This window comes from Chionomys nivalis, chromosome 6 (genome assembly GCF_950005125.1).
Source record: "Chionomys nivalis chromosome 6, mChiNiv1.1, whole genome shotgun sequence".
Classification (NCBI taxonomy): Eukaryota; Metazoa; Chordata; class Mammalia; order Rodentia; family Cricetidae; genus Chionomys; species Chionomys nivalis.
In genome coordinates this window covers 66,272,372-66,297,654 of record NC_080091.1, presented here as the reverse complement: position 1 = coordinate 66,297,654, position 25,283 = coordinate 66,272,372, and the positions used below count along the sequence as shown (strand labels likewise).

The 25,283-nt window shown below is 48.1% G+C and overlaps 1 protein-coding gene across 4 annotated transcripts in view; it reads right to left on the bottom strand.

Moving 5' to 3' along the window:
- The window catches only part of Tbc1d1 (TBC1 domain family member 1), a 182,934-nt gene that overhangs the window by 5,809 nt on the left and 151,842 nt on the right, over positions 1-25,283 (bottom strand). For all 4 annotated transcript variants that reach the window (XM_057771450.1, XM_057771451.1, XM_057771452.1 and 1 more), the window contains 4 exons: positions 15,945-16,189; positions 13,700-13,859; positions 7,525-7,694; positions 637-810 (listed from right to left, as the gene is read on the bottom strand). In XM_057771450.1, coding sequence (XP_057627433.1) covers positions 637-810; positions 7,525-7,694; positions 13,700-13,859; positions 15,945-16,189 — 749 coding nt within the window. The remainder of the gene's footprint in view (positions 1-636; positions 811-7,524; positions 7,695-13,699; positions 13,860-15,944; positions 16,190-25,283) is intronic.

The following is a 25,283-nucleotide window of genomic DNA, read 5'->3' as shown; positions in this document are numbered from 1 at the left end:
AGCCTGGGAGCCATGTGCACGGGCCACCTCTGGACTGTGTCCCAAATCATTCCCTCACCTTTCTGCATGTACTATTTACACGGCAGTTCTTCTGTGTCTCACCTGCACTTACCCACTTAAGATGGAAAGGTTCTAGGGGGAGAATTGTGCTCTCAATAAACAGATCTTTGCATTTGTACTCCACTTATTTATAAATAACTATCATATGTTCTAGTTTACTCTGTCAGACAGACTTCTATGTCACTCCCCTCCTTTAATATCTCTCCAGGGACCCAGGTTGTCTCACCCCCAGGCAACGAAAGCTCAAGACCATCCCATCCTTATTCAAAGTACAATTGCTGGCATTCAGCATCCGGGACTAAGCTGGTCTCTGGGTCTCTGGGCCCATCTCCTGCAAAGCTAAGTGTAGAAAAAGCCTCTCAGAAAGCTCCAGGACTGTCTGACCTTAGCAAGGACAGCCTGTCTGCTCTACAATAAAAGGGCCGATTCTCCTGGGACACCTCTGATCGCAACTACAAACGGCGCAGGGCTGGAAAGGTCCTCCAGTCCTGGGAAAGCCCAGGCTGCTGTGGCCTTTGCTGAGTTAATGAGCTACTACACAGAGGCTCAGGAAGCTGCTTTGCAAATATGCTCTACCTGCAATTGTTCCAGGAGGTCAAGGTTCTGTTTGCGTAAGCTGCTGTTGGTTTTCTCCAGTTTATCCATTCTTTGGTTGTCACTGAGAGGAGAGGAGTCAATGAGTTCTTCTTGGAGCACATGATACTCAACCTCGTAGGCCTGCAGCTGTTTGGCGATGTCCATCTCAAACACCTATTAGAGACAGAAAAATCATCAGGCTCCGAAAATAAGACAAGCTTCCACATGCATAGGTACCTGTGCACACATGTGCTCATGCCAATGTGCATCTGTCATCCCTACATGCTTGGCAGCATGACTGTAATACACATGACACATGATAAGGAAATTCAGCTCTGAGGTCATGATTTTACAAAGAGAAGATAACAACAAACATCTAGAAATGATTTCAAAGGATAAAACAAGTATAGGTTTCAATACCCTTTTTCTAAAAGGCCAAAAAAAAAAAAAGTCTTAAAAGACTTTCAAGGGGCTAGAGGACAGCTCAGCAGGTAAAAGCACTGGATGCTCTTCTAGAGGATCTGAGCCTGACTTTCAGCATCCACATGGTGGCTAACAGCCGTAAGTTTATTCCAAGGGATCTGGCACCTTCTTCTGGCCTCCATAGGCACCAGGCACTCAGGTGGCATGCATGCATACATCCATACATACACTCACACAGACAAAACACCCACATACAAGTAAACAAGCAAAACAAAAGCCAGATCTGAATGAGACTTTCAAAAATTTTAGTTCTTGAATGTTTTCTGTGCAAATTCTATTTCATAAATATACTGACTCTGGGTTAAAAGGTGGCAAAAGAATCATGTCCTGCTTGCAAAGTCTCCAAGTCCAAGTTACGATCCAGCTGCGTCTTCAGAGTTGCAAGAACGACAAAGTAACAGAACTGTTAGTGAAAACATCCTCTTGACACAGATATGCAAAAATTAACCAACCCCAATTGTTACCCACACGCATGAGTGAATACAAAACAATGCTTGAGCTGTCTCTGTCCACAACAGCATTGGTGGTGATAGAGTCACACGTGTGAAACAACCCGCAGTGCAGAACTGACTCAAGCGGCAGTGTCTGCACTTTCTCCTGAAGAGGAAGTGACAGGGCTGCAGTGAGGTCAGAAGACAGATGTGGTGTTGCCCAGTGCAGCCCCTTCTCAGGGAGTGGGCGAGGGAACCCCACGGGCTGAAGCTGCTCAGCACAGGGCCATGCTAGTTAGCCTTCTCATTGCTGTGACAAAATGCTCAACAAAAGTCAGAATGCATGACAGGTTTTGGCTCAGTTCAAGTGTGCTGAGTCCATCAGGGTGGCAGGAGCATGGGGTGGCTGATCACAGTGCAACCGTGGTCAGGAAGCAGGGGGGGGTGGGGGGGGCTGATGCTCAGCTCCCAAGATGGAGCTGCCCACATTTAGGGTAAGTCTCTTCACCTTTTAAGCTAATCTGGACACTCCATCAGGCAAGGCCTGAGGTCCGTCCTCTAATTCTATCTTGTCAAGCTGACGGGGCTCTGATGCTAATGTTCCCAGGACAGGAAATGGCCTCTAGAGTGGCATGTTTGGGTATTCTCCAATTCCACATGAGCTTTGAATACCGGGGACCTCGTGCCTTCCACTACCCTGTCTGTCTCTCAGTCTCCAAGGTTTCAGGAAAGTTCCAGAATTTTGGTGCTGAAAGGAGCACTGTCTTCTGTTTGTCAAAGCAGGAGCTATTCTTTCCCTTATGTTCAGGATTTTGTCAAAAAGATACATTATCAGTTTTGTTACCAAAGCAAGAAAACTAGAATGCAGGGGGCACGGAGAGGAGGAAAGCTCAGCACGGCGTCCTTCACCGTTAGACTTTCTCTCATCTTTACTATTAGAAGCACATTTTCTTCTAATCGTAAACAAAACTAACACCAAATATCCTTCCCCATTCACTTTTTCCACTTAATTTTATGTTCTAAGGGCTTTCTTGTGTGGCGCCATGTTTCCATAACCACCACAATAAATGGCTTTATGGTTCTTTACCAATTCAGCACAGCACAAACGTATAAGCCCACTCGGTAAATGCTGGACATCTTGATACTTCCATTTTTTTTTTTTTTATTATTACAAATGACAACTCTAAGAAAGTTTCCTTCTATATAGGGCTCTCCTAGTGTTTTGGCCCAGTTCCTAAGAACGCATTCCAATAGTTGGGATTCCGGCACCAGAAGGGTCTGATGGCTTTACTGGCACATACTGCCTCTTGCCAAACTACTTCCCACGTAGGAACAATCAAGCCACATGTACTGATGTGCCAGGTGCTGCGTGCCCTTGGCACTGCAAACTGATGTTAAAAAGTTGTTTTGTTAGTCTAGCAGGCAAGGCATTATATGCTATGCAGAAATTTAAGTTACACATGAAGCTAAATAGGTCCCCAGATATGTGTCTGCTAGATGGCTCCCCTTGTATGCTTATATTTTTGACTCACTGCTATTGAAGTCTTGGTGTCTCGCTTTGCAGCCTCTGAACACGGCATAATGAAGGCACTGACTTGTGGCTGGCAAGCCATACTTTCTGGCTTTCCTAGACCCTTCCCAATCTGTTGGTCTCAGCGGCCCTTAGTGCAGGGCAGAGGAGCAGTCTGCTGGGGGATCTGAGACAAGGAACACACTGTCTAAAGTAAACGTCACACTGATAAGAAAGCCAACTAGAAGTCAACCTGACTTTAATCATCACAACATGTGGCGGTGGTAACGCATGTGTCCCCAAGGCACACCACTCTCTTGGTGAGGCACTGCTGACTGTCCTTTTGCAAACTACTCATTTCTACCAATGCAGTGGCTCGAGCTAGGGCACAGGGCCACCCTGCTGTGGTAGCCTCCTTTGAACACAGGGACTTTGTGAAGATTGGTTTCTGCCCCACAAGGTCAGGTACAACTGGGAACTTCTCTTAACACTACCCAAGGCACAGCTTCCACACGGTCTTGTGGCTCTAGTAACCCTGCAGATTCCTGAGTCAGCAGGCCCGGGGTGGGTCCCAAGATTCCTCTCATAACAAGCCCTTACACATCCGACAGTGCTGGTCTGGGACCGCAGGGCAGAGACTACAGCAGGCTGCAGGCCTGCCTCTCCAGGCAGCCCTTTGATGTTTGCTGCTGTGAACTGAATCAAGGCTTCAGAGTCAGAGCGCTCACTCACGGTTACGTGACTGTCACTCCGGCTCCCACAACACCTTTCAGTACTGATGGTTCCCAGAGGGCCCTCTTTCTGGGTCAGCAGACACTTACGGCCTTTTGCATCTGACAATTGTGGTGAGCACAAGGCCACACCGAGGAAGGTAAGTGGCTCCAGAGACCCCAGCTCTTCCGTCCTGGACAGTCAACCTTGGAGATATGTCTGATGCTGCTCCCAGCATGAGCCTACTAAGGCAGGGTTCATCCAGGAGCCAGGCTGGGACCCAGCTGCTCAAGTAGTCTACAAAGGGCATCTACTGAAATGGGGTTATAGCACCAGAGAGGACTGCCCGTCCACCACAGCCTATCTAGACACGGGGCTACATGCTGCCAGAGTCAATACCTGTCCATCATTTCCACCGTGAGGACTGCACAGGTTTGAAGCTGGGAGTTCCTCCGACCACTGAGTAATCATTTTGCACACCTCAGACTTGCTCTCTAGTCTGTCCAGACGTAGGTACCTCTGGAGGGGAAGGGGCAGCAAGCCTGAGTTCTCAGAGGTCAGGCTCCAAACTGAACCACGAGCGAGAAGGAGGGCAGAAAGCTGTTGGCACTTGACCTGTTTTCTAACAAGACTGTTTCTGGAATGAAAGCTTGGGTTCCCAGTGTCAATTTCACCCAGCCCATGCCCTCATTACCTCACCACACACTGAACACTTGTGGCACTAGAACTAACTACTTTCTGTTCTCTTTCTCGTCTGCCTCTGGCATGTGGCTCAGCCAACCACAGCCCGCCTTGCTAATATTCTGTTGTAACATGGCTACTTCACCCCTTTACCCGCTGCAAAGGCAGAGCTGTGGAACTGCAGCAGATGCCTTCTGAGCTTCGGCTGAAAATCTAAAACATTGTCACACAAAATGCTGGCCGTCCAGAAACTTCTCATTCTTCTAGGCCCAGATGAACCCAACTCTGTCAGCTCCAACACTCGATACCCAGAACTGGTCTTTCCCAGTTAGGCCCTGCCATTGCATATGGGGTGCTGGACCTGCCTAATCTCACTGAAAATGGAAACTGGAATTTCATGGCTTAGATCTGCTAAGGAGTCTGGGGAGTACTGTCTGTCAAGTTCAGAGCAGCTGCACGAGCCAGTTCATGTGCACAGATACAGATGGGTGTCTTCCGGTGCTGAGACACCATAAGCTTCCGGTATTGAAGGGTACCTGATGCATAGCAGAGTATGCAGTGCTCCCAGTAAGTACAGCTCTTCACAGAAAAGGGGAGGAACAAACAAACAAACAGCCATTGTTCTCCTCTCTCTCTCTGAGGCTGTATACTCAGGAGGTAGATCAATGACATGCCTTGGAGCTGGGACAAGAAGTCAGTACTCAGTGGGACACAGACTCAATCTAGGCAGCCAAGACTCTGGGTTCACCTCAGAAGCTGTGAGCCGCTAAGTATATTTAACAAAGACTATGAAGGGAGTAAACAGTGCAAACATCAGAAATAAAGAGCACCAAGAGTTTATCCTGTGTTAAGATTCAAATATAATCTTGAGGTATGTGGTGTGGGCAGCTGCTGAAGCTCTCTGAGGTGAGGTACACCCGAAACCTCACCTCTCCCCTCTGCTGCAGTGAGTGTAGGCCAGCTAATAACCACTTTCTGTCCTCGGGAATGTGGTCACGCCTGCAAGAACTCATGTGATATATAGATATCTTAGGACCTGGCAGAAAGGATGGACTCGGCAAGCGAAGCGGTCTACACTGAGCGAGTGTACCAGGCAGGTAAGACCTGGAGCCAACCAGTTAGCCAAAGATAAGTACAGAGTGGCCAAGAACTCCTCACCACGGGCACAAGCAGTGTGCAGAGATGCAAGGTCATGTGCAACAGGAAGTCCCATCCTGTGCCAGGTTTGCACCTTTTTTCAGTACTTAACCCCTAAGGTAGAAGAGCAGATGAGCATCACAGCTGCAACTAGTTACAATTCACTGGACCAACCGGCCTGAGCTGGTTCTGATCAGGAATGATCAGAAATCCTTACATAAGCATTTACTTTTTAAAAAAAGCTTTATCTCACCATCTGTGTTTAAACGACTTATCTAGATTTGTATCTACAGAAAGCATTCTAAGCTTAGGAGAGCTGACTGCTGACTCTGCAGTGTGACCCAATGACGACACCCCTTCGAGTACACTCTGTGTGATGGTTTATTTTGCTTGTTGATGTGCCTGGATTGAGGGATGTTGGGTGATTAGTAGAGCGTGGCTGGGTGTGTCCGTGCAGGTATTTCTGAAGATGACTGGTGTGTGTCAGAACAACTCAGAGGAAGACTTGTCCTAAATGTGAGCAGTACTCCAAGAGGCTGGTGGTGTGGGTGGGGCAGTCACACAAGAGCAAAAGGTGGAAAAACCTTTAATCCTAGCAGCTCTCTGTGCTGATGCCAGCCTACATAAGTGAATTCAAAGGCAGCCAGGGCTACAAAGTGAGATCCTATCATAGGGGGAGGTGTGCAGGGAAGGGGGAGCAGCCTGCAAGCAAGCCGAGTTCTGCTGCTCCTGGGCAAGTACGGTTACCGCTGCTGCCACCCACTGACACCAAACTCTAGCTCCTTTTGCCTTCAACCCACAATTCTCCAGGAGGATTCCAGACCTTCTGCTGCAGACTAGGACCACATCGTTGGTTTCCCTGAGGCTTCTGGCTTTGGGAACTGCACAGCTAGTAGACTTTCTGGCTCAAAGGTATGCAGATGGCAATTAAATTACCTAGGTTCCAATCATGCAAGACAATTTAATAGACACCCCCCAATAATTATGGCATAGCCTATTGGTTCTGTTCATGTAGAGAAGTCAGATTAATACTCTCAGTCACACAGCCTCTGGACGCTTCTAGTAGTGACTCCCTCACTCCCACTAAGTATCTTGCTTTTCCAGTGCAGCAATCATTACCAGAAGTCTTTGTTCCCAAATTGTTCATGTTCTGCTTTAGTTGTAATTCCCAGCTAAATCTACCTAAAACATTCACCATTTCAGAGTAATGGTTCTATTGCATATGAAAGCTAGAGATGCCAAAACCTTCCAACAGTAACAACAGATTAGATAGAGCAGAGTCATGAAATCAACCTTATACTGATTACAGAAAAGTCATTTTCTGAACATTTCAGTTAGTACCACTGAGTGGAAAAATCAAAGCATTCATTTTTACAAAATCTGGCACCTTACAAAAGTTTGCATTTCTGAAGAACAAAAGACAAGAATGGAAGCCTCCTACATGTAACAAACTACTGATACTGGTCCTTCTTAGCACACCTGGTTTCCTGGTGCCTTCTGCCATTAACACACACACACACACACACACACACACACACACACACACACACACACAGAGTCAGATATTTCTTCTTCTGATGCATATCTGTGATGTGCCTTCCATATGCCAGGCACTGGGTAAGATGCCACCCAAAACACAAAGTGGTCAGAATCAGCTCCTCTTTAGAAAGTGACACTCCAGACCTCAGTGGTGTATGGAAGCCCGGAGCAGGCCATACCTGACTGACACACTCCAGACCTCAGTGGTGTATGGAAGCCCGGAGCAAGCCATACCTGACTGACACACTCCAGACCTCAGCGGCATTTGGAGATCTGGGGCAGGCTGTACCTGTTGACGGCACTCCAGATCTCAGTACATTTGGAGACCTGGGGCAGGCTGTACCTGTTGACGGCACTCTAGATCTCAGTGCATCGAGAAGGCTAGTACAGCCGTACCTGATTGATGGTCTTCTCCATTTGCACTAAGCCCAAGTTGGGTAGTGTGTTCTTTATGAAGTCCACTATGGTTTCCAGGTTCTCATGCTGCAGAATCAAGGGCTTATGGCTTCCCAAAAGACTTAAAGCCACTTTAAATATGACCTCTGATCCCTGAAGAAAGATCATATCTAAGAAGACACAGAAATGCAGAGTTAAGTCCTGCCAGCTCCTGACAATATACCACCCTCTTCTCTCTTCCTCACACTAACAAGTAGAAGGGTTGGAAATTGAATCCAAGTTACAAATTTTGTTTCCTTTTTAAGAGCCTGTTATTTCAGACAGAGTTGTCAAGACACTACTGCAAATGATAACAATTAAAAACAACAGATAAATATATGGCTTAGGTTTTGTCACGGGTTCAGATAAAAAAATTTATACTCTGAAAAAACAATTCAAAAGATCTTCAAAAGTTGAGAAAATTTTTATTAGCTTATGATTTTCCATAAAAATTATTTTAAAGGAATTGCCAAAACATGTTTTTAAAAGACCAGTTTTTAATTATGTATATGTGTGTATGAGTGTGTGGAGTATGCACATCTATACACCCATGTGCATTTATAGAAGGCAGAAAAGGGTATCAAGTATCCTCCTCTTCTCCCTACATATTCCTTTGAGGAAAGGTCTCTCCCTGAAGCAAAGGCTCATGTTTTCCTGTCTAGGCTGGCAGCCAGCCTGAGAGATTCTCCTGTCCTGGTCCCCCTCAGGGTTGGGTTACAAGCATGTCTGGGGCACCCAGCTAGTTACTCCGGGACTCACGGCTGTGTAATAAGATCTCTTCACCACTGAGCCATCTCTCCAGCCACTGCAACAGGCTTTCAATTAGTAAAGCCTAAAGACTCTTGTAGATGGGGAATTATATTTTGAAATAAAAAGATAGAATGAAAAGATGTTTAAAGCTTTTAACAGGCATACAAAAATTCAAAAGCACCCTGAACTTCATCAGAACAATGGCATCAAGAGCCATTCTTCCGTCTGAGGAATTTAAGTTGGGTGAGGCTACTCTCCAGTTCTTGTTGTGTTTTCTCATGATTGTTGGCAAGCCACAGTAATTCCTATACTGAATTTATACAGTAGGATGAGGCAGTGGACAAAGCAACGAACTGGAACTGGAGCCAGTACAGATGAGCATCAGTGCCTGAGCTGGAGCAGAGGAAAACTGGCTACTGGGTGTCTCGGCTCGGGCACGTTTGACCCAGTGACTGGAATAAAGTGAAAAGAAAAAGGTGAAGTTTGAGTACAACCAGGGGCAACTAATCCGTTTCTCTCCTTCTTTGATACTCCCCACCCCACCCTTGGCTGCGACACAGTAGAAAGGGTGAGGAAATGGCGCCGATGCAACCGCGACACCAAGGCAAACCAAAGCACCCCAGAGAAGACTCCCCGCGATGCCCCTCCACGTGAGTCAGAATGACAGCACGTGAGATCTGTTCATAAACTGGAACAAGGCTGGACACCGCTGGAAAGGTGAGAAACTGAGTCAGGGCAGCATCTGGACAAGGCACAGGTGAGGGGGTGCTGATCTGTAAGCTTACTCAGCAGGCTAGTCCTCAAGATATCTGAAACGTTTACTGTGTCCCCGGCCACACGACTGGAGTTGGTGCCAACTGGGATGGTCTGTGCTGGAAAATGAGGGCACCAAGTGCAGTCTGAGACTGCTGACCACATGGGGAGCCCTTAGCTACTGAAAACGCCACACCTGCTCAGGGCTCAGTCTGGCCCTAGCTATGGGATGACCTGCTTCCTCCTCAGGGTTGGTTGTTGAGGCTCAGACAATAACTTCAAGATTGGCGTGGCTTAGAGGAAGTATATCCATACCAAGGCTGTGTCACTGGAGAATCTGTGACATGCCTAGCTTGTGGAACACACCTACATATAAACCTCACCATGCTAGGAAATGACAAGATGGAGAATAGCGCTATAGGACTTATTTTTATTAATTTGTGTGTATGTGTGTGTGTATGCACACACACACACATGCCAGCCAGAAGAGGGCAACAGATCCATGGGAGCCGGAGTTACAGGTGGCTGTGAGCTGCCTGATATGGGTGCTGGGAACTGAACTCAAGGCCTCTGGAAAGCAGTAAGCTCTCTTTACTGCTGAGCCATCTCTCCAGCTCTTACAAGATGTATTTTAAACATAAACGTTTTGTAAAAGGACAATCAAAATGATAAAAGTTTTATGTACTCTGAAAAACTTTAAGCCTAATTTGTAAGTAACTGAAAAAAAGTTACCTACAACACAGCCCCTCTATGCCAGCCCAACTATTTCTATTCTGGTCACCTTCCCATGCTCACACCTCTGCATTTGGGAACTAAAATAGTCAACAACAGTAATTGTCCTTGGAAAGCCCCTGCAGGCAGTGACCACTGGGTGGGTGGAGGTCCTGCCAAGCTGCAGCTGAGCTGGGGCACAGCTGCCCACTTCCCCCTTCCCTTCCTTCGCTGCATTTTCGAGCCATTCAGAAACAGGCAGGAAATAGAGGGTGCCTTAAGTTCAGCTGACCTCACTGCAGAGCACAGGACTTGCTGAGAAGAACACAAATAACGACTTTCCCTTTGAAGACATTCCCACAGCTCGGGCTCTGTGCCCCATCACACCTGGGACCTCTGTTTACAAGCCCATGATCTGCAAGTGCGATTTCCTTTGGTGACCTCATTTGGAATCTCTCTCCCAGCCACATGATTGCTGTCCAGGACAGCCCCACCCTCTCCTAACGTTCTCCTAGGAGGTTGCAATCCTGTGCAATCCTAACACGAATGTGACAATCACCGTTCAGGCAGATTTTGCCAGGGCACACTGTTGCTACTATGTCATACTGCAGAGCCGACGGTTCCCTGGCCATAGGAAAACTCCCATTTCCTACTCTTCTCACCCTAAGGCTTCTGTGCCTTATGTCAAGCCCTCAGTTTTATGCCCCACTTTTATCTCCTCAGCAGGGCATTCTATAGAAGGATGCAGAGCCAGACCCTGCAGCTGCCTCCTCTAGCAGGAAAGCCAGCTCCTATTTCTCCCAAAGGCAGATGTGATCAGAAGGTGAAGAGGCATTTCTTTCCTTCCTTTTTAAAAAAACAGGGCCGGGCGATGGTGGCGCACGCCTTTAATCCCAGCACTCGGGAGGCAGAGGCAGGTGGATCTCTGTGAGTTCGAGACCAGCCTGGTCTACAGAGCTAGTTCCAGGACAGGCTCCAAAGCCACAGAGAAACCCTGTCTCGAAAAACCAAAAAAAAAAAAAAAAAAAAACAGATGTATTTTACTTTATATTTATGTGCCTGTGTGTGCAGGTGCTTGTGAGGCCAGAAGAGGGTGTCAGACCCGCTGGAGCCAGAACTATGGGTGGCTGTGAGCTGCTTGAGGAGGGTGCAGGTGTAAACACCGGGTCTCCAGCCTCCATCTTTGGAGGCCCCACCCCTGTGCCCCTTGAATCTTGACCTCTTCCCAGGAAATGTCAAGACTACTCCCTCAGGCTATTTAAACTGCCCCCCCCCCCAAATAAACACGTGTTTTTCCCTCTTTCCTCCAGTGGTCCTGTGTTGGCGGCTTTCAGGTTCCCCGCGGGAGTCCAATTAAACCTGGCTATCTTTTAATTTGGTCTGATTGGGATTATTTTGGGTCGGCAGAGAGCTCGTGTTAGAAAATATTCCTAACAGCTGGGAGCTGAAGTCCGGCCCTCTGCAGGAGCAGCATGTGCTTTTAATCTTGGAGCAAGAGCTAGTGTTTCAAGGTCCATGCTCCACTCAGACTAAAATCATCCAGACCATGGGGTCTAGGACAGAGGGCCACATCTACCTCAGTATGAGCACCATGAGGTCACAGGATGTCCTTTTTTTGGAGGTGGCCTATTAATTAATATGGGAGCTATGCTGGTGCACGCTGGGAATCTCTTTCCATTTGTTTATTTAATGTATTTGTACGTGTGTGCCATGGCACTACTCATGGGAAAGCCAGAGACAACTTGCAGGAGTCAGGTTTCTCCTTCCTCCACGTGGGCTCTGGGGACTCAACCCATGTCATCATGTTGTGTGACAAAAACCCTTAGTTGCTGAGTCATCTTGCTGACCTTGCAAACTGGAAACCTTCAACTCAGGTATAAAAGAGAGAATATCAACAAAGGCTCATTGCTTTAAGATTTATCCAGGTTTAAAGGCTTAAAATGGGAAGAGGTCCCAGGCCAGAAAGGCCCAAGAGCCTGAACGGCAGAAACTATGCAGCTTAACTACTGATCCGTATGGAGCTCAACGGGCTTGGTCCCCACCGCTATAAACGGAAATGGCCGTGAGAACGCTACCTTTTCAGTGGGACCAACGGCTGAGCTGGACCACTGAGATGTGAGCCAGCCAGGAACTCACTAGTACAGCGGGGAGCTGTGGGACCCAGGAATTTTGCAGACATTGGCATCTTTAGACACACTGTATATAAAACTCTAAGACTCATCACTCCTTCAGAGAAAAACATCCTGTCTGAACTGGCTTCAGCTTTTATTATTAGACTTTAAGTCACGAGAACGTGTTGCACGGAGCGCCAAATTATCCTGCAGCAGAAAGGCTCTCCTCTCCAGGGAGGAGGCTGCTTGTTTTTCCTGCCCTTCACCAGCCTAAGCAGCCTCACTTGGCTCTCCTAGGGACCGGAACTCTTTCTCTGTAGGTGGCGGCTCCAGTTTGGCCCTGGGCAGGAGTGCCTCACTCATCCCCTGTAGCTGAGTCTGTGGTCAGTTCAGCCCCCTTGGCAGAGTTTCTCCCACAGACCCTGGAATTCAACTTCTCAGTTGTCTCCACACTACCAACAAATTCTCCCCACCTCCTGCTCAGCTCTAGTCCTCACACAACCCGCACAGCTAAAGGAGCGAGAGAGAAAGGGTGGGTGAAGCGGGGCACCCCCACCCCATTCCAATTTATAGGAAACTAAAGCTCAGAAAGTATTGGCAAGAAAGACTGAGGCCCACAGCTAGAGATGCATCCTGGGATCCTTCTGTCAGTGTAGCAAGCGCCCAGTTCTGAGGCTTTTATTCTTTACGTATGGTCTGAATGCCGTGAAATCTCACAGCTGGCCAAACTGTAAGACAGCTTTTACTACCCATCTGACTTTAGTGATCCACCTTCCCTCCCAACCCTGAACGCTAGAAAATAAGTCAAAAGAGTTACGCAGAAAGGAGTTGTTTTACGGATACAGATCCCTGTCACAGAGGGAAAGTCTCCAAAGGTTCTTGTGGACAGACAGAAGGAAATAAAGGTAATAAACAGTTCAGCATTCTGCTGGGAGGTGAGGGGAGAGGAAACCAACACCCACTTAGCCTCAAAGACCAGCGTTAAGGGAAGGAGAGACAGCTCAGTGGTGGGGAGAGCTTGCTGTTCTTCTTCCAGAGGACCCAAGTTCAACTCTGAGCATCCACGTCAGGCCCTTCAGATTACCTGTAGCTACACTTTCAAAGGATAGGTTACCCTCTTCTGGCCTCATGGAAATTCACACACACACACATCTACTCACACAGGCACACACACATACACAAATAAAAATAAATTTAAAAACCAAAAAGCTAGTTTCGTACTTTTAGGATGTAGAATCTTAAGATGTCTATTCAAAGCATATGTATAGCAGTGTACACGCAATGCAATGCTTCTGAACAGTCCCTCAAGACGCTCTCCGAGGGGCTGGAGAGATATAAGTACTAGCCATGCAAGCATGAGGGACTGGGTTTGGAACCCTAATGCCCACAAAACGGGGCATCATGGGGCAAATCCCAGCTCTGGAGAGGGAGAGATAGGAGATTCTCTGAGGCTTCAATGAGACACCTTGTCTCAAAAATAATGTGGGGAGGGATAACGGAAGGTTACCAACCTCTCGCTGCCACATGTATGAGCATGCTACGTGTGCGCACGTGCGCACACACACACACACATCCTCTTTGGTTCTGAAAAGAAATCTTTGAAATTATGAGATTACACGTGCTTCAAAGTAAAAGAGGTGACTAATGGGCGGGACTGTGTAGAACAGGGTCTGACCTGCTCACAAGATAAGGACTCCTAGGCAACCAAACCTGACTAGACAGTCACACAACCAACAACGACCACAGGCTGACAATACAAGCTGCTCACTGACAGGAGAATGCTGGCTGGCAGACACATGGAGGAAGCTCACCAAAGACCCTGGCGACAAAGCCGAGTGGGAACTGTGAGGCGAACACCGTGAGAAACCAGGGAGCCGCGTAGAGGCTGGGGCCAATCTCCTGCTCTTCCAGGTGGTTGTAGAGGTCTCTGTGGTAATCATGGAGGAGCCGTGACAGCTGGTACATCTGGATCTGCAGGAACACACATCCACAGGGCTGACAACTACGTACCTACCACATGTATGGACTTACTACTCATCATCTCACAGGGTGGGAGGGAACTTTCTGTCCTGCTTCTCTTCTACTTGGCTTAGGGTATCCACTGACTTCAGTGACTAATGCATCCCTGGAGCTCTTGGGAACAGGCTCACATGAGGTCAGTGGAAGAGCCCCAGAGCGATAACGTTGGGTCAGCTTCCACTTCCTTCTTTGTCCCCTTGTGTTCCTTGGCTAAGAGGCCCTAGATGCCTGCCTGTAAAAGCATCATACAAATTCCCTTACAAATGCACATTCTTAGAAAAACTCCAATCAAGGGGAATTTGAAACATAAAATTCCATCTAGGTAGCAGCAAACCAACATCACCTTTATTATGGTTCCAGAGCATAAATCCACTGTCCGCGCTCAACAGCCAGTTCCCTCTGGACTCCCAGAATCACTCCAGCAAACCAATTTCTTAGGTTTATTAACAAAGAAACACAGATTCTGAGCAACTTAAAACAAGAAATGCTTAAGATGAACAAAAAGAAAAACAAAAACTTCAAGCTAAAGTTCCACTCTGGGGTCAAAGGCCACTTCTTCAGAGAATGTTGCAGCTCTGGTAGGAAGCCTACCCCGTTCCGTGTAGCCTGTGGCTCACACAGGACCTCAAGCAGACTAGAGCCCAAAGACAAAATAACTCAGAGAAGGCCGGAATCTGACATGAGGCACTGGGGTGGATATGTACGTCCATAACTGGGAAAACTGAAATACAACTTAGATCATAAGTTTTCCTGGGCACCCTCCAAGCTTCTGAATGAAAAGCAGGAAAAAGCCTGTAAAGTAGGCTAAGTGCCGTAAAGCTGAGCCACTCCACTCTGGTGACAGCTGCCACACATAAGACAGTGGCAGGGCTTGCCTTTGTGAGGTTCATGTTCACAGGGTTCACAACTCCAGCGAGAGTCGAATGGACTTTCAGTAACACATACTGGTGTTTTCAAACCAAGCCCTCAGTTCTGACAGTACATTTTAAAGCCTCAAGTTAAAGAATCCTCCTGGGAAATGCACAAATGAACAGGCCTCCCGACAGTTAAGCAGTGCTTAGGGACACCTCCAGATCAGGGCCCAGAGCTTTCTCCGCTTCTGGAAAACAACAAGTATAGTGCCTGTCAAGCCAGACACACAGCTGTGTCGGTTTCTCTCCTTCCTTCCTTTCCTCCCTCCCGGCCTGGAAGCTGGGGCTAGAACCCAGAACTTCACCATGCGTTAGCAAAACGCTCAACTGCTGAGCTACGTCCCTAGACATTTTGTTTGTTTTTGAGACTGGGCCTCATTATGTAGCTCAGACTAAACTCATGTGTACAGGCCAGGACAGCTTACAACTTTGGATTCTCCTGCCTTAGCCTCCTAAAACTGGGGCTTGGTTTTCTTTGGATATACTTGTTCATTCACTGACAGGGCTTCTATTCCATTCCAGGCACTGCTGGAAACTAGTGCACAACTCGACACAATCTTTTCCTCTCGCTAAGGAAATCAGAACACCAGACGGTAGGAAGTAAGCGGCTAAGGTGATTTATGGCAGGAAATGTCTTGTCCTGAAGGCATGGGACGAGACAGTATGAAATGGCATGTCTAGGATGAGGGGACACAGGGTCAGTACAGGCAGGAAGAGCTTCTGTGGTACAGTATGTGGTAGTGCAGCTGAACCCTGGGCGACAGGCAGTGGGGATGGAGAGAGGATCCCAGGCAGAGGATAGAGCAGATCACAGGCTTGGGACACCAGTAACATTGCTAGGAAGGGAAGGAATAGGAGTTAAGGTCCTAGAGCCAGACAGACCTGGATTTAAATTCCACTTCTGCCACTGGCTAGCTGAGTGCCCTGGGCCAACTTCATATTCCTGTCTACAAGCTGACCCAACTAATAGCATCATCCGGAGAGCCATTATGGGAAGCACACAGATGAATGCCTAACACACAGTGAGTCAGCGGCGGCCATCAGTGGAGAAGAACCTAGATCCGCCCAAGGGGAAGGATGCACATCTCCAGCATCTCTTTATTTACAGCACAGGGAGGCCTGGTACCTGTAAAATGATCATGTCTGGCCGGTACTGTTTCCGCAGCCCCATGTCAAACATCAGGAACTTGAGCATCTTGAATGCCTCCTCCTCACTCATATGAAGCAGCAAAATGCCTGCCACAAAGCTGAGGCCTTGGCAGTATCCTACTTCCTGGTCCAGAAGTGAATAGGCCTTCAGGATGTTGTAAAGGGACAGCTGACCTGCTCCGAGCTGGGCAGAGAAGTACGGGTGCGTTGGAAATGTTCGGCCTGGGAAAAGAACACAGGTCAGGTATAGCATACACAGGGCCTACGGAACCAGAGAAGCAGCATGCTGAAGGCAAGGGTGCTAACGTCTGTGTCCTCAGCACCACCTCTGCCCTGTGAACGTGGTCAGCTGGCAGTAGGTCCTAATATAACATCTGCAACAATAAATGGTAAGTTTGATAGCTCTGTTGTTGTATTTAGTTTGTTTGCTTTTGAGACTGGGTTCCAGTTCACAGTTCTGGCTGGCCTAGAAGTTGTTTGCTGTGTAGACCAGGCTAGACTTTAACTCTCAGAGAGTAGCCCATCCCCTCCCTCCCAGGCACTGGGATTAGAGGTGTGCACCACCGTGTCCAGTGAGTGGTGGTTTAGGTATAATTACCTTTTATCTGGTGAATATTTGTGTCTCGATCACATTTGGATTGAAACAAGAACAAGCCGCTAGTCCCGACAACAGAGCCCTACTTCTTAAGAGCACGGCTCTTTCCAGACGTCAACCCAGCCCCTTGTCATTCACACACCGGGACAGATTGTTGAGGGAGCCGCGGGCCTCTTCCCACAGCCCGGCTCCCGCATGGTTAGCTTTATACCCGAAATAACAACACAAGCATTGTATTCTTTTAAACACTGCTTGGCCCATTTTTATTCATGTGTGTAGCACCCCAAGGTGTGCTTACCGGGAAGATTTTAGCCTACGTCCATCCTGGGTCGGAGCTTTATTGCGTCTGCCGGGGAAATGATGGAGGTGGGTCTTGTATTTATCTGTTGCTTTCATTGGTTAATTAATAAAGAAACTGCCTACGCCCATTTCATAGGCCAACCCTTAGGTGGGTGGAGTGAACAGACAGAATGCTGGGAGAAAGAAGCCGAGTCAGAGAGTCACCATGATTCTCCCACTCCAGAGAGACGCAGGTTAAGATCTTTCCTGGTAAGCCAGCTCGTGGGCTACACAGAATATTAGAAATGGGTTAGATCAATATGTAAGAGCTAACCAATAAGAGGCTGGAACTAATGGGCCAGGCAGTGATTAAAAGAATACAGTTTCCGTGTAATTATTTTGGGGCATAAGCCATGCGGGCGGCCAGGTGTCGGGGACGCAGCCCCGCCGCTCTTATTACAACAACAGCTCTTTGCCACAAGCTTTTCCAGACCATGAGTTCTGCCCACAAGTGGGTCTCACCATGGGATTCTTCTACACTTTTAAACCAGAGGCTGAGATCTCAGACAGGCCAAGGGATAGTAGGTGTTTTCCTTTACACAAAACAGTGACCTTCTGAACAGGGGATAAAACAGGTCTTAAAATCATGGGGCTAGAGAGATGGTTTAGTGGTTACGAGCATTGGGTGCTGTTTCAGAAGACCCAGGTTTGATTCCCAGTACCAGCACCCACACAGCACTTCCAACCTCTTGTGGCTCCAGTTCCAGGAAACCCATCCAATACCCTCCCCTCCTCTGACCTCTACGGACACACATACACACAAATAACTAGATAGTTTTTTTTAAAAAAAAAAAAAAAAAAAGAAAGAAAAAACGAAAAATCATGACTATTTCCACGAAGTTGATACCAAAATAAAAAGACATGGGCCTGTGAGAGGGCTCGGTGGGGCTTGTCATCAAGCTGGCAGCTGGATTGTGATCTCCAGGTACACACATGGCAGGAGAAGAAAACTAACTCTACAAGTTGTCCTCCAGTCAACATGTGTGCTACGTCACAAGTATGTGCACAAATAGGTAAAGCTGTCATAAATAAGTTTAAAGTATAAAGTAAGTTTTAAAAAGAACTTTTTTTTTTGCCTTGTTTCATTCAGGAGTCTTTTCCTGCTGATACCTGTGAAATTCTCTTGTGACATCCTGGTGATAGACGGAGGAGAGGATTTCTAAGGAACAGTGACTAGAAAGCGCCACATTAAAAAGTTACAGAGGGGCACAGGACCAGGGTGGACACAGGTGAGATCCATGCCTGGTTGGTCACTTGGGCCGCAGCAACTGCTAGCCAGAGTTTTTGAGCATCAGCATCAGGGCAGGAGGACAGAGGCACAGGTTTGTCCTCAGCTTCTCTAGAAAGCATCTACTTCATCTTGATGAAACGTGGCTGAACCTGGGTTTCCAGAAGACAGCCACAGGTTCCTGCTTTTCAATCCCTGTTCCCTTCCTGTCTCTGCCACCTCTTCCTCCAACACATTCCCCAAATATTCTGCGCAGTCACCCTACTGCTCAGGAGAAGTAAGCAGTGCACACAAAACAAACACTCCCCTCCATCAGTCTGAATGAGCACACTCATTTCCTACTCCCAGATAAGCCCTTTAGGCCTGTGAGGCCTGGGAGAGAGATTCCCAGGGTCTCCAAGACCTTGTTCCACTGTGGACCCCACTGAAGGTGTGCACATGAGCAGAACAGGCAATTACTTTTGTTAAGCCCTGAGTGATGGCCGCATATGGCTATGCTGCAAGCTATAATGAGAATTTAACACTGCCTAGCTGCCATATTAAAGTTACAGGTAGGGCCAACAAGATGGCTCAACGGGTAAAGGCACCTGTATGTAAGCTGGGTGACCTAAAGAACCCATGCATGGGTGGAGAGAGCTGACATGACAAAACTGTCCTCAGATCTCCACACATGTACCATGGCACATCTAGTCACACATATACATCATACACAAACACAATACTTTTCTAAGCACAGGTAGAATTATTTTGAATAAGCTGTTTTGTTTAATTAAACATATACAATATTATCATCTCAATATGTAACCAATATGAAAACATCAAGGCATTTTGCCTTCTCTTTTCATATGGCACTCAATTCCAGTGGTTCTTGTGAATGACAGCACACCTTAATTTGAGCTCATCACATTTCAAGAACTCCACAGTCACTTTCGGCTTCTGTACTGAATAGGCCAAGAGTATTGCTTTCCTTGGGTTATCAGAAGCAGGCAGCATTCGCCCTTCTCCCTTCTCACTCAGTTCCCTCACCGGCTCACAGGCAGACTGAAGCACACCCTCAGACAAGCCAGCCAGCATAATACCCCTCTTCCCTATTTAAAAAGATGTTTATTTACTTACTTATTGGGTAAGTCAAAGGTATGTACATCTCACATGTGACAGCCAGAGGACAAGTTGGAGAAGTCAGTTCTCTCTTCCAACCTCGTGGGTTCTGGTACCAAACCTGGTTTGTCAGGCGTGGAGGCAAGCCGAGCCACCTCACCACCCCACTATCTGCCATTCTTTTAGCCCTGTGCTTCTTTCTCGCTTTCAGCCAGAGGATCCTGGGAGTCTGTGAAGCCTGTTTAGAGTTTGTGAGGGCCATCTTTCTGTTTTCAACTTCAGATCCATATAAAGTCGGCCTTTTCTTTGTTTTTCTCAAAGAATATAACCAGAGTAGACTAAATGAAGGTAACATGATAATCAAGTTGGTCCTATTAAGTAAGCTATGAAAGTTGTTTTAAAACTATAACACAATGTCATAAACCATCACTGATTTTCTTTCGGAAGACAGTTGTTTATCATTGTACAATGAGCTAGCTTTTAAAACAAAAACAAGCTTTTTTAACTGTGTCAGTTTCGATTTCTAATGCAATAAATATTAACACATTTTCCATATAAGCCAAAGCTTGTTGGGCTACTCAATTTGAAAGAGAAAGGAATCCTGACCTCCCAAGTTAAGAAACCCTTGTCCCAGGCGAACACAGCTGATCTGTCTTCCTGGCTGCAAATCCAGAAAGGGGGAAGGCCGGGTACTGCGAAGAGAAGGGACCATCTGGGTTAAAAACGTTTCCTGGGCAAGCCACTCCTGTGAAGCCAGTGTTAGTGTGGCAGCCCCAGGGAGGAGAGGGAGACACACCGCATCCCTCATCAGGTCTTCGGTTAGTCACCTCACAGACACAGCCCCCGGACCTTGTGGGATGTATACCCGGGGCATTGGTGGTCCGATGGGCCTCACTTCTCACTCAAAGCTGCTGACCACAGGTAAACCAGCAGCGGCTGTGCGCTGTTTGGCACACTTTGGGAATAATAAAATGAAAGTCCAGGGCCAAGTCTCTCCCGCAACGAGCCTGGCACAATAACCCCTAGGCATATCACTGGCTCTAGAAGACCCTGCCAGAGGAGAGTAAGAAACTGAGGCATCCTTGCACAAACCCACCGGAATAAGACCTTCTTCTTTAGTAAAGTACACATTATAATTTACCATGAGACTTGGTAGAGAACTGCGGGTCCCTTCAATTTCTGCTAAAGGAGATGCAGGCTACCTTCATAGACCAAAAAAAAAAAAAAAAAAGATAGTTGGAAACTGTCATATGGGCACAAAGAAACTCTTGGACTAGGGAGATGACTCGGTGGGTAACAGCACTTGCTGCATTAATACAGAAAACAGAGCTCAAACCCCCAGAATCCACATAAGTAGCGAATGTGGTCACAAGCATGCCTGTAATTCCAGCACTGCGGGTGGGTGGAGTCAGGAGGGCTTGCTGGCCACCACCAGCGTAGCCCAGGTTCAGAGAGGCCCTGTGTCAAAGGCATAGGTGGAAAGTGATAGAGCAGAACATCAGATTTGGGCTCTGTGTGCCCTCCCACTTCAATGAGCTTCCTACAGTGCACGGCGCATCTAGGTGCCCAAGAAGATCCTTTGTAACTGCAGCTGCCGGCACCTGTGCGCTCTGTCCTAAGTGCCCAAGTGTCCAGAGGCACTGGAGTTAGCATGATTCCTGGGACTAGCTTGCGGGGCTCTGCATGTGAGCACCTGCGCCAACCCACCACCTACTAGATACAGTGGGAGTCTTGTCACTGAACACTAAACCCCAGAGGTCTTTTGAGGCATTGGGAAACCGAGAAGTTTCTGGAGACCATCGGCTGACTGGAAGGGTGCGGCAAAGGAAGGACATCGTACTCCGCTTTACTCATTTATCGTTCACACTGCTTCCTTGCCGCGAGGTGACAGGCTGGTTCACTGCTTGCCGCCATTACCTCCGCTGCTGCGATAGCACACTCTGACACAGCAGCTTGAGAGAGAGGATTTATCTGAGTTTGCAGCTCAGGGAAGTCAGGGCGGCAGGCATTGAAAGTAGCTGGCCACATTACATCCGAAGTCAGAAAAGAGCAGGGAGTGCATCCGCGGTAGTGTTGAGCTGTCTTCTGCTCCACACAGTCCAGAATGCCCTGCCCAGCGAATGTCCTCCCTCACAATTTAGACAGACAGATCTTCCCACATCGCTTAGCCATAATCAAGATAACCACCCTGCCCAGAGGCCAGTCTCCCAGGTGACTTCAGATTCTGTGGGGTTGACAGCTGACACTAACAGTCACCCAGGGCATATTTAGAATGACCAAACAAAGTGAGTTCATGTTGAAATCTCGATAATATCAGAAGCACACACTCTTCTGAATAATTCATAGCACTGTTGGAGCAGGAATTTATTACCTTCCAGAACTGTGATGTTTAACTGATTTCCACAGAAGAGAGTCCAGTCTCAGGCTGGACACACAGGCTAGTGTGGCTGCGGAACAAATTCTAGGCATATTTCTGTCTTTTGCCATCAAGGTTTTTCACCTGTTTTACTGTACCCCTCAGTTAGCAATAAAGACCTGCTCATCTTTTATGAATTCTAAAAAAGCAGCGAAAATTCTGCCTCAGGTTTGAAGCCTCTGGTTAAAACACACTAAGCGGAAAGAAAGCCCATGACAGTACCTAGCCTGACCCTGCGCCCGAGTGGCTCTGATGGACGTGCTCTGCCTCTCCTTGCCAGCACAGGCAACCCTGCCATGCCTGGGTTTCACAGGGGAAGCGTCTCTAAGAAGCCCATCGTTTCTGAGATCAGAAATGGCGGCACACCTGCAATTGAGGCAACAGAAATGTAGGCAGGGGGACTTGGGGTTTGGACCACACAGTGAGATCCCGACTCAAGAAAAGAAGAGCAAAGAACTGGAACCCAACGAGAGACTCATGGGACCCTCACGGAGTCATTTCATATATGGTAACAAGACTGCAAGGACTTGATACAGAGAAGGGAGGGGCAGTTCCAACTCCCGCTCCAACTCAATGGTGTTTCTGTGTCTCTGGACTGGGTTGTGTTCTTTCTACCAAGCCCCTGTCTCTCGTCTCACCCCCATCACAGGAGAGGCTACGCAGAGTCACTGGTAGAGACAGATAATTGCTGACATGCAGGATGGGTACCAGGGAAGATGTTTGGAACCCCCATCAACAGCCAGAAGTGAACAGGAGCCCCAGACACAAGGCAGGGTGTTGGCAGTCCATGTTATCCACCCAAGATGGAGAGTCACAGAGCTGAGGAGAAAGGTTATTGTCATCAGGAGGTCAGGCCAGAAGATGGAGCTGGAGCCAGGGTGACACCTGCTAAGCCTGGCAGCTTTCTCCGGGCTGGCTGTGGTCTGTGCTGAAGGAAAGGCCAGGCGACACATAAGGAAGCAGTAAGCAGAGCTAGGAAATCAGGCCATGAGGCACAAAGACGAAGGACTCTGCACAGAGCCTGCCCCAGCTCTTGCTTCCACAGTAAACTAACTGCGCAGTCCACAGCAGGCCATGCAGAGGTGAAGTCAGGCCACATCTGAAATCACACTTTATAAACTAGAGAACACGACTAAACTGTAAGGTTGACTATTCTTACTCCTTGAAGGAACATATCTTGCAAAAAGCTGTTTAAGCAAAAAACCCGGTTTCATAAAATAAAGCAAGAGACAGGAAAACAAACTCATGAAAAGCCAAATACTTCCCATCAGTGATGCTTTTTCCTCCGGCCAGTATAGGAAAGCCACTTTGAAGGAAATAGACTGTGACGTCACTCTATAGCACACACTTTCCCTGGGCCCAGAGACTGCCACTGTACATATAAAGTACACAGCGTGGGCTCAACAAGAGCTGGTGGGGTGAGCTGAGCTCTGGCGTGTCCCGCTGGTCAGGACAGTGGCCAGAGCTGGAGACCTTCTGGGCCAAGCCTACTTGATGTCAACTCACAGCAGAGCCAGAGCCCTGAAGAAGAGCACCCGCTCCAATTCTGGGTCTGGGCCAGCAACCAGGATTTCTGGTTCACACAGGGACAAGAGCTAATGCTGGCAGAATCCCTGGATCACTAGGAGCCCGGTGGAGGTAACTTAGGACACGGATTACTGCAAATAGAGGTTCTTTAGACCCTTGGGAGGAGGTCTGGAGGCCATCCAAAGTGGAGACCAGGCAAGCACTGGGCCAGAGGTGAGGAAAGAGAAGGGTCAACACAGTGGGGGCTGGGTGTAGCTGGCCTTGGGAGCAGAAGGGAGAGGGTGGGCCGAGCAGGGGCAGGGAGGATGTGAATCAGGCTGTTTTCTAGGGGAGAGGCCACGGAGCTTGGGCTCAGACAAACACTACTTCCTAGGGTGAGGCCTGGCTGGTGGGGTGGGGGCGGGGACGTGTGGCCAAGCTGGACTTCATGCTCTTTCTGCAGGAAAGTGGTGACATTCAAGCAGTCTGAGGCAGAGGGCTGACCATGCCCAGGAAGAGTGAGGGCCAGGCAGACAGGAGTCAATGGAACAAAATGCAGAACAGGGAGGGAAGTCTTGCCCCCATTTCCTCTCCTCCTCCCAAGCTATGGAGGAGGGGGTAAGGCAGGAGAGAGGTGATATGCACACTCCCTGTCACACTCCTACCCCCACTTCAGCTCATGTCACATGATGGGAACATGATGTCACTGTTTCTATTTTTTACCTGCCAACATATAAACAGCCATCCACCCTCAGGGTCACCGTACCAGATGGGCTTTGATTGGAGGCCTGTCATGCCTAGCATCTCCTTGGCAACATGGAGCCTGCTGGGCTTGGCAGTCTTAGGGATGGCAGAATGATAGGGGGCAGGTCCAGTACCTCTGCTCTGACGACCATGTGACTTGATTGCTCAATGTCACTTTCCTCATTTCTGAGGACAGAGGGTCAGGTTCCCAGAGAGGAGGAGGGAGGTGTATGAGAGTGCCTCCCAACTAACATGGTAGAAAGATACAAGTGCCTACTACGTGTGGGGCACTGTCCTTGGGTTGAGAGTGTACTGTCATACAGCCCACGTGCAGCCATGGATGGCTGAGTCCTACCGAGCAGAACCAGGGGTCAGGAGGGAACAAAGTTCTCATGTCACACTGCTTATTGGAATATTTATTTATCCAGGTTATAGGACCTCTCTGTGCACTCATCTGTGTATAATGTGAACGATGACATATAAAGCCAGCACTACAGAGTAGCCTGAAGATTGTATGGAAGCATGAAGTGTATGGTTTGAAACCGTCTCCTGCCTGACCCAGCCCACCTTCTCCATTGTGGCTGCAGCAAGGGAAGTACCCATTGAACGGGGCCACTGAGTGCCCTGAGCAAAGACAGGGACCTGGGGGGAGGGGGGGGGTGCAGAGACGGCCTCGGCACCCAGAACTGGCACTCTGGAAGCAGGACCGCATGCTCCACCAGCAGTAAATGAGCTGCAGCCATGGAGCCAGCACCCTGCAGCAGAGACAGACCTTGTGAGAGGGTGGAGAGAGCACCCAGCTGCCCAGCAGTCAGAGCATCTCTTGTTCAACGTAATTCCATTCTAAGTCAGTGAGGTCTTCCCCATGGCAACTGCAAAGACATCCAGCACACTGCTTCCTTCTTGTGTTTTAAAAGCTATTCCAGAAATAAGGCACTGTCCACTTTCCAAGATGAAACTGCAAACACACAGCTTTCTACAGCTTTTCTGATGCACGCCACAGTCCAGGGGATGCTCCCAAAACTAAACCAAGCCAGTGTGTTTCTCTGAAACTAAACCAAACTAGTGTGTTTCTCCTGTAACTAAACCAAACTAGTGTGTTTCTCCTGTAACTAAACCAAACCAGGGTGTTTCCCAAGATGCTTCTTCAGTGGGCTGCAAACCATCGCTGGAAATATGAATTACTGAACTAAAGCAGAATTATGTCTCTACATCCTTAATGACCACTTACCCTTCTCCATGCCCCAGAACATGCCAAGCAGAACAAGCCAGTCACCATGCAAAAAGGGAGATGCTTATGCCCTCTCAGAGGATGTCTGTGACCACTGTAGGGTTTTGAAATGAAGTCTCAGCACTCAATTGCAGATCACTAAACGACCTGGCCACCTCT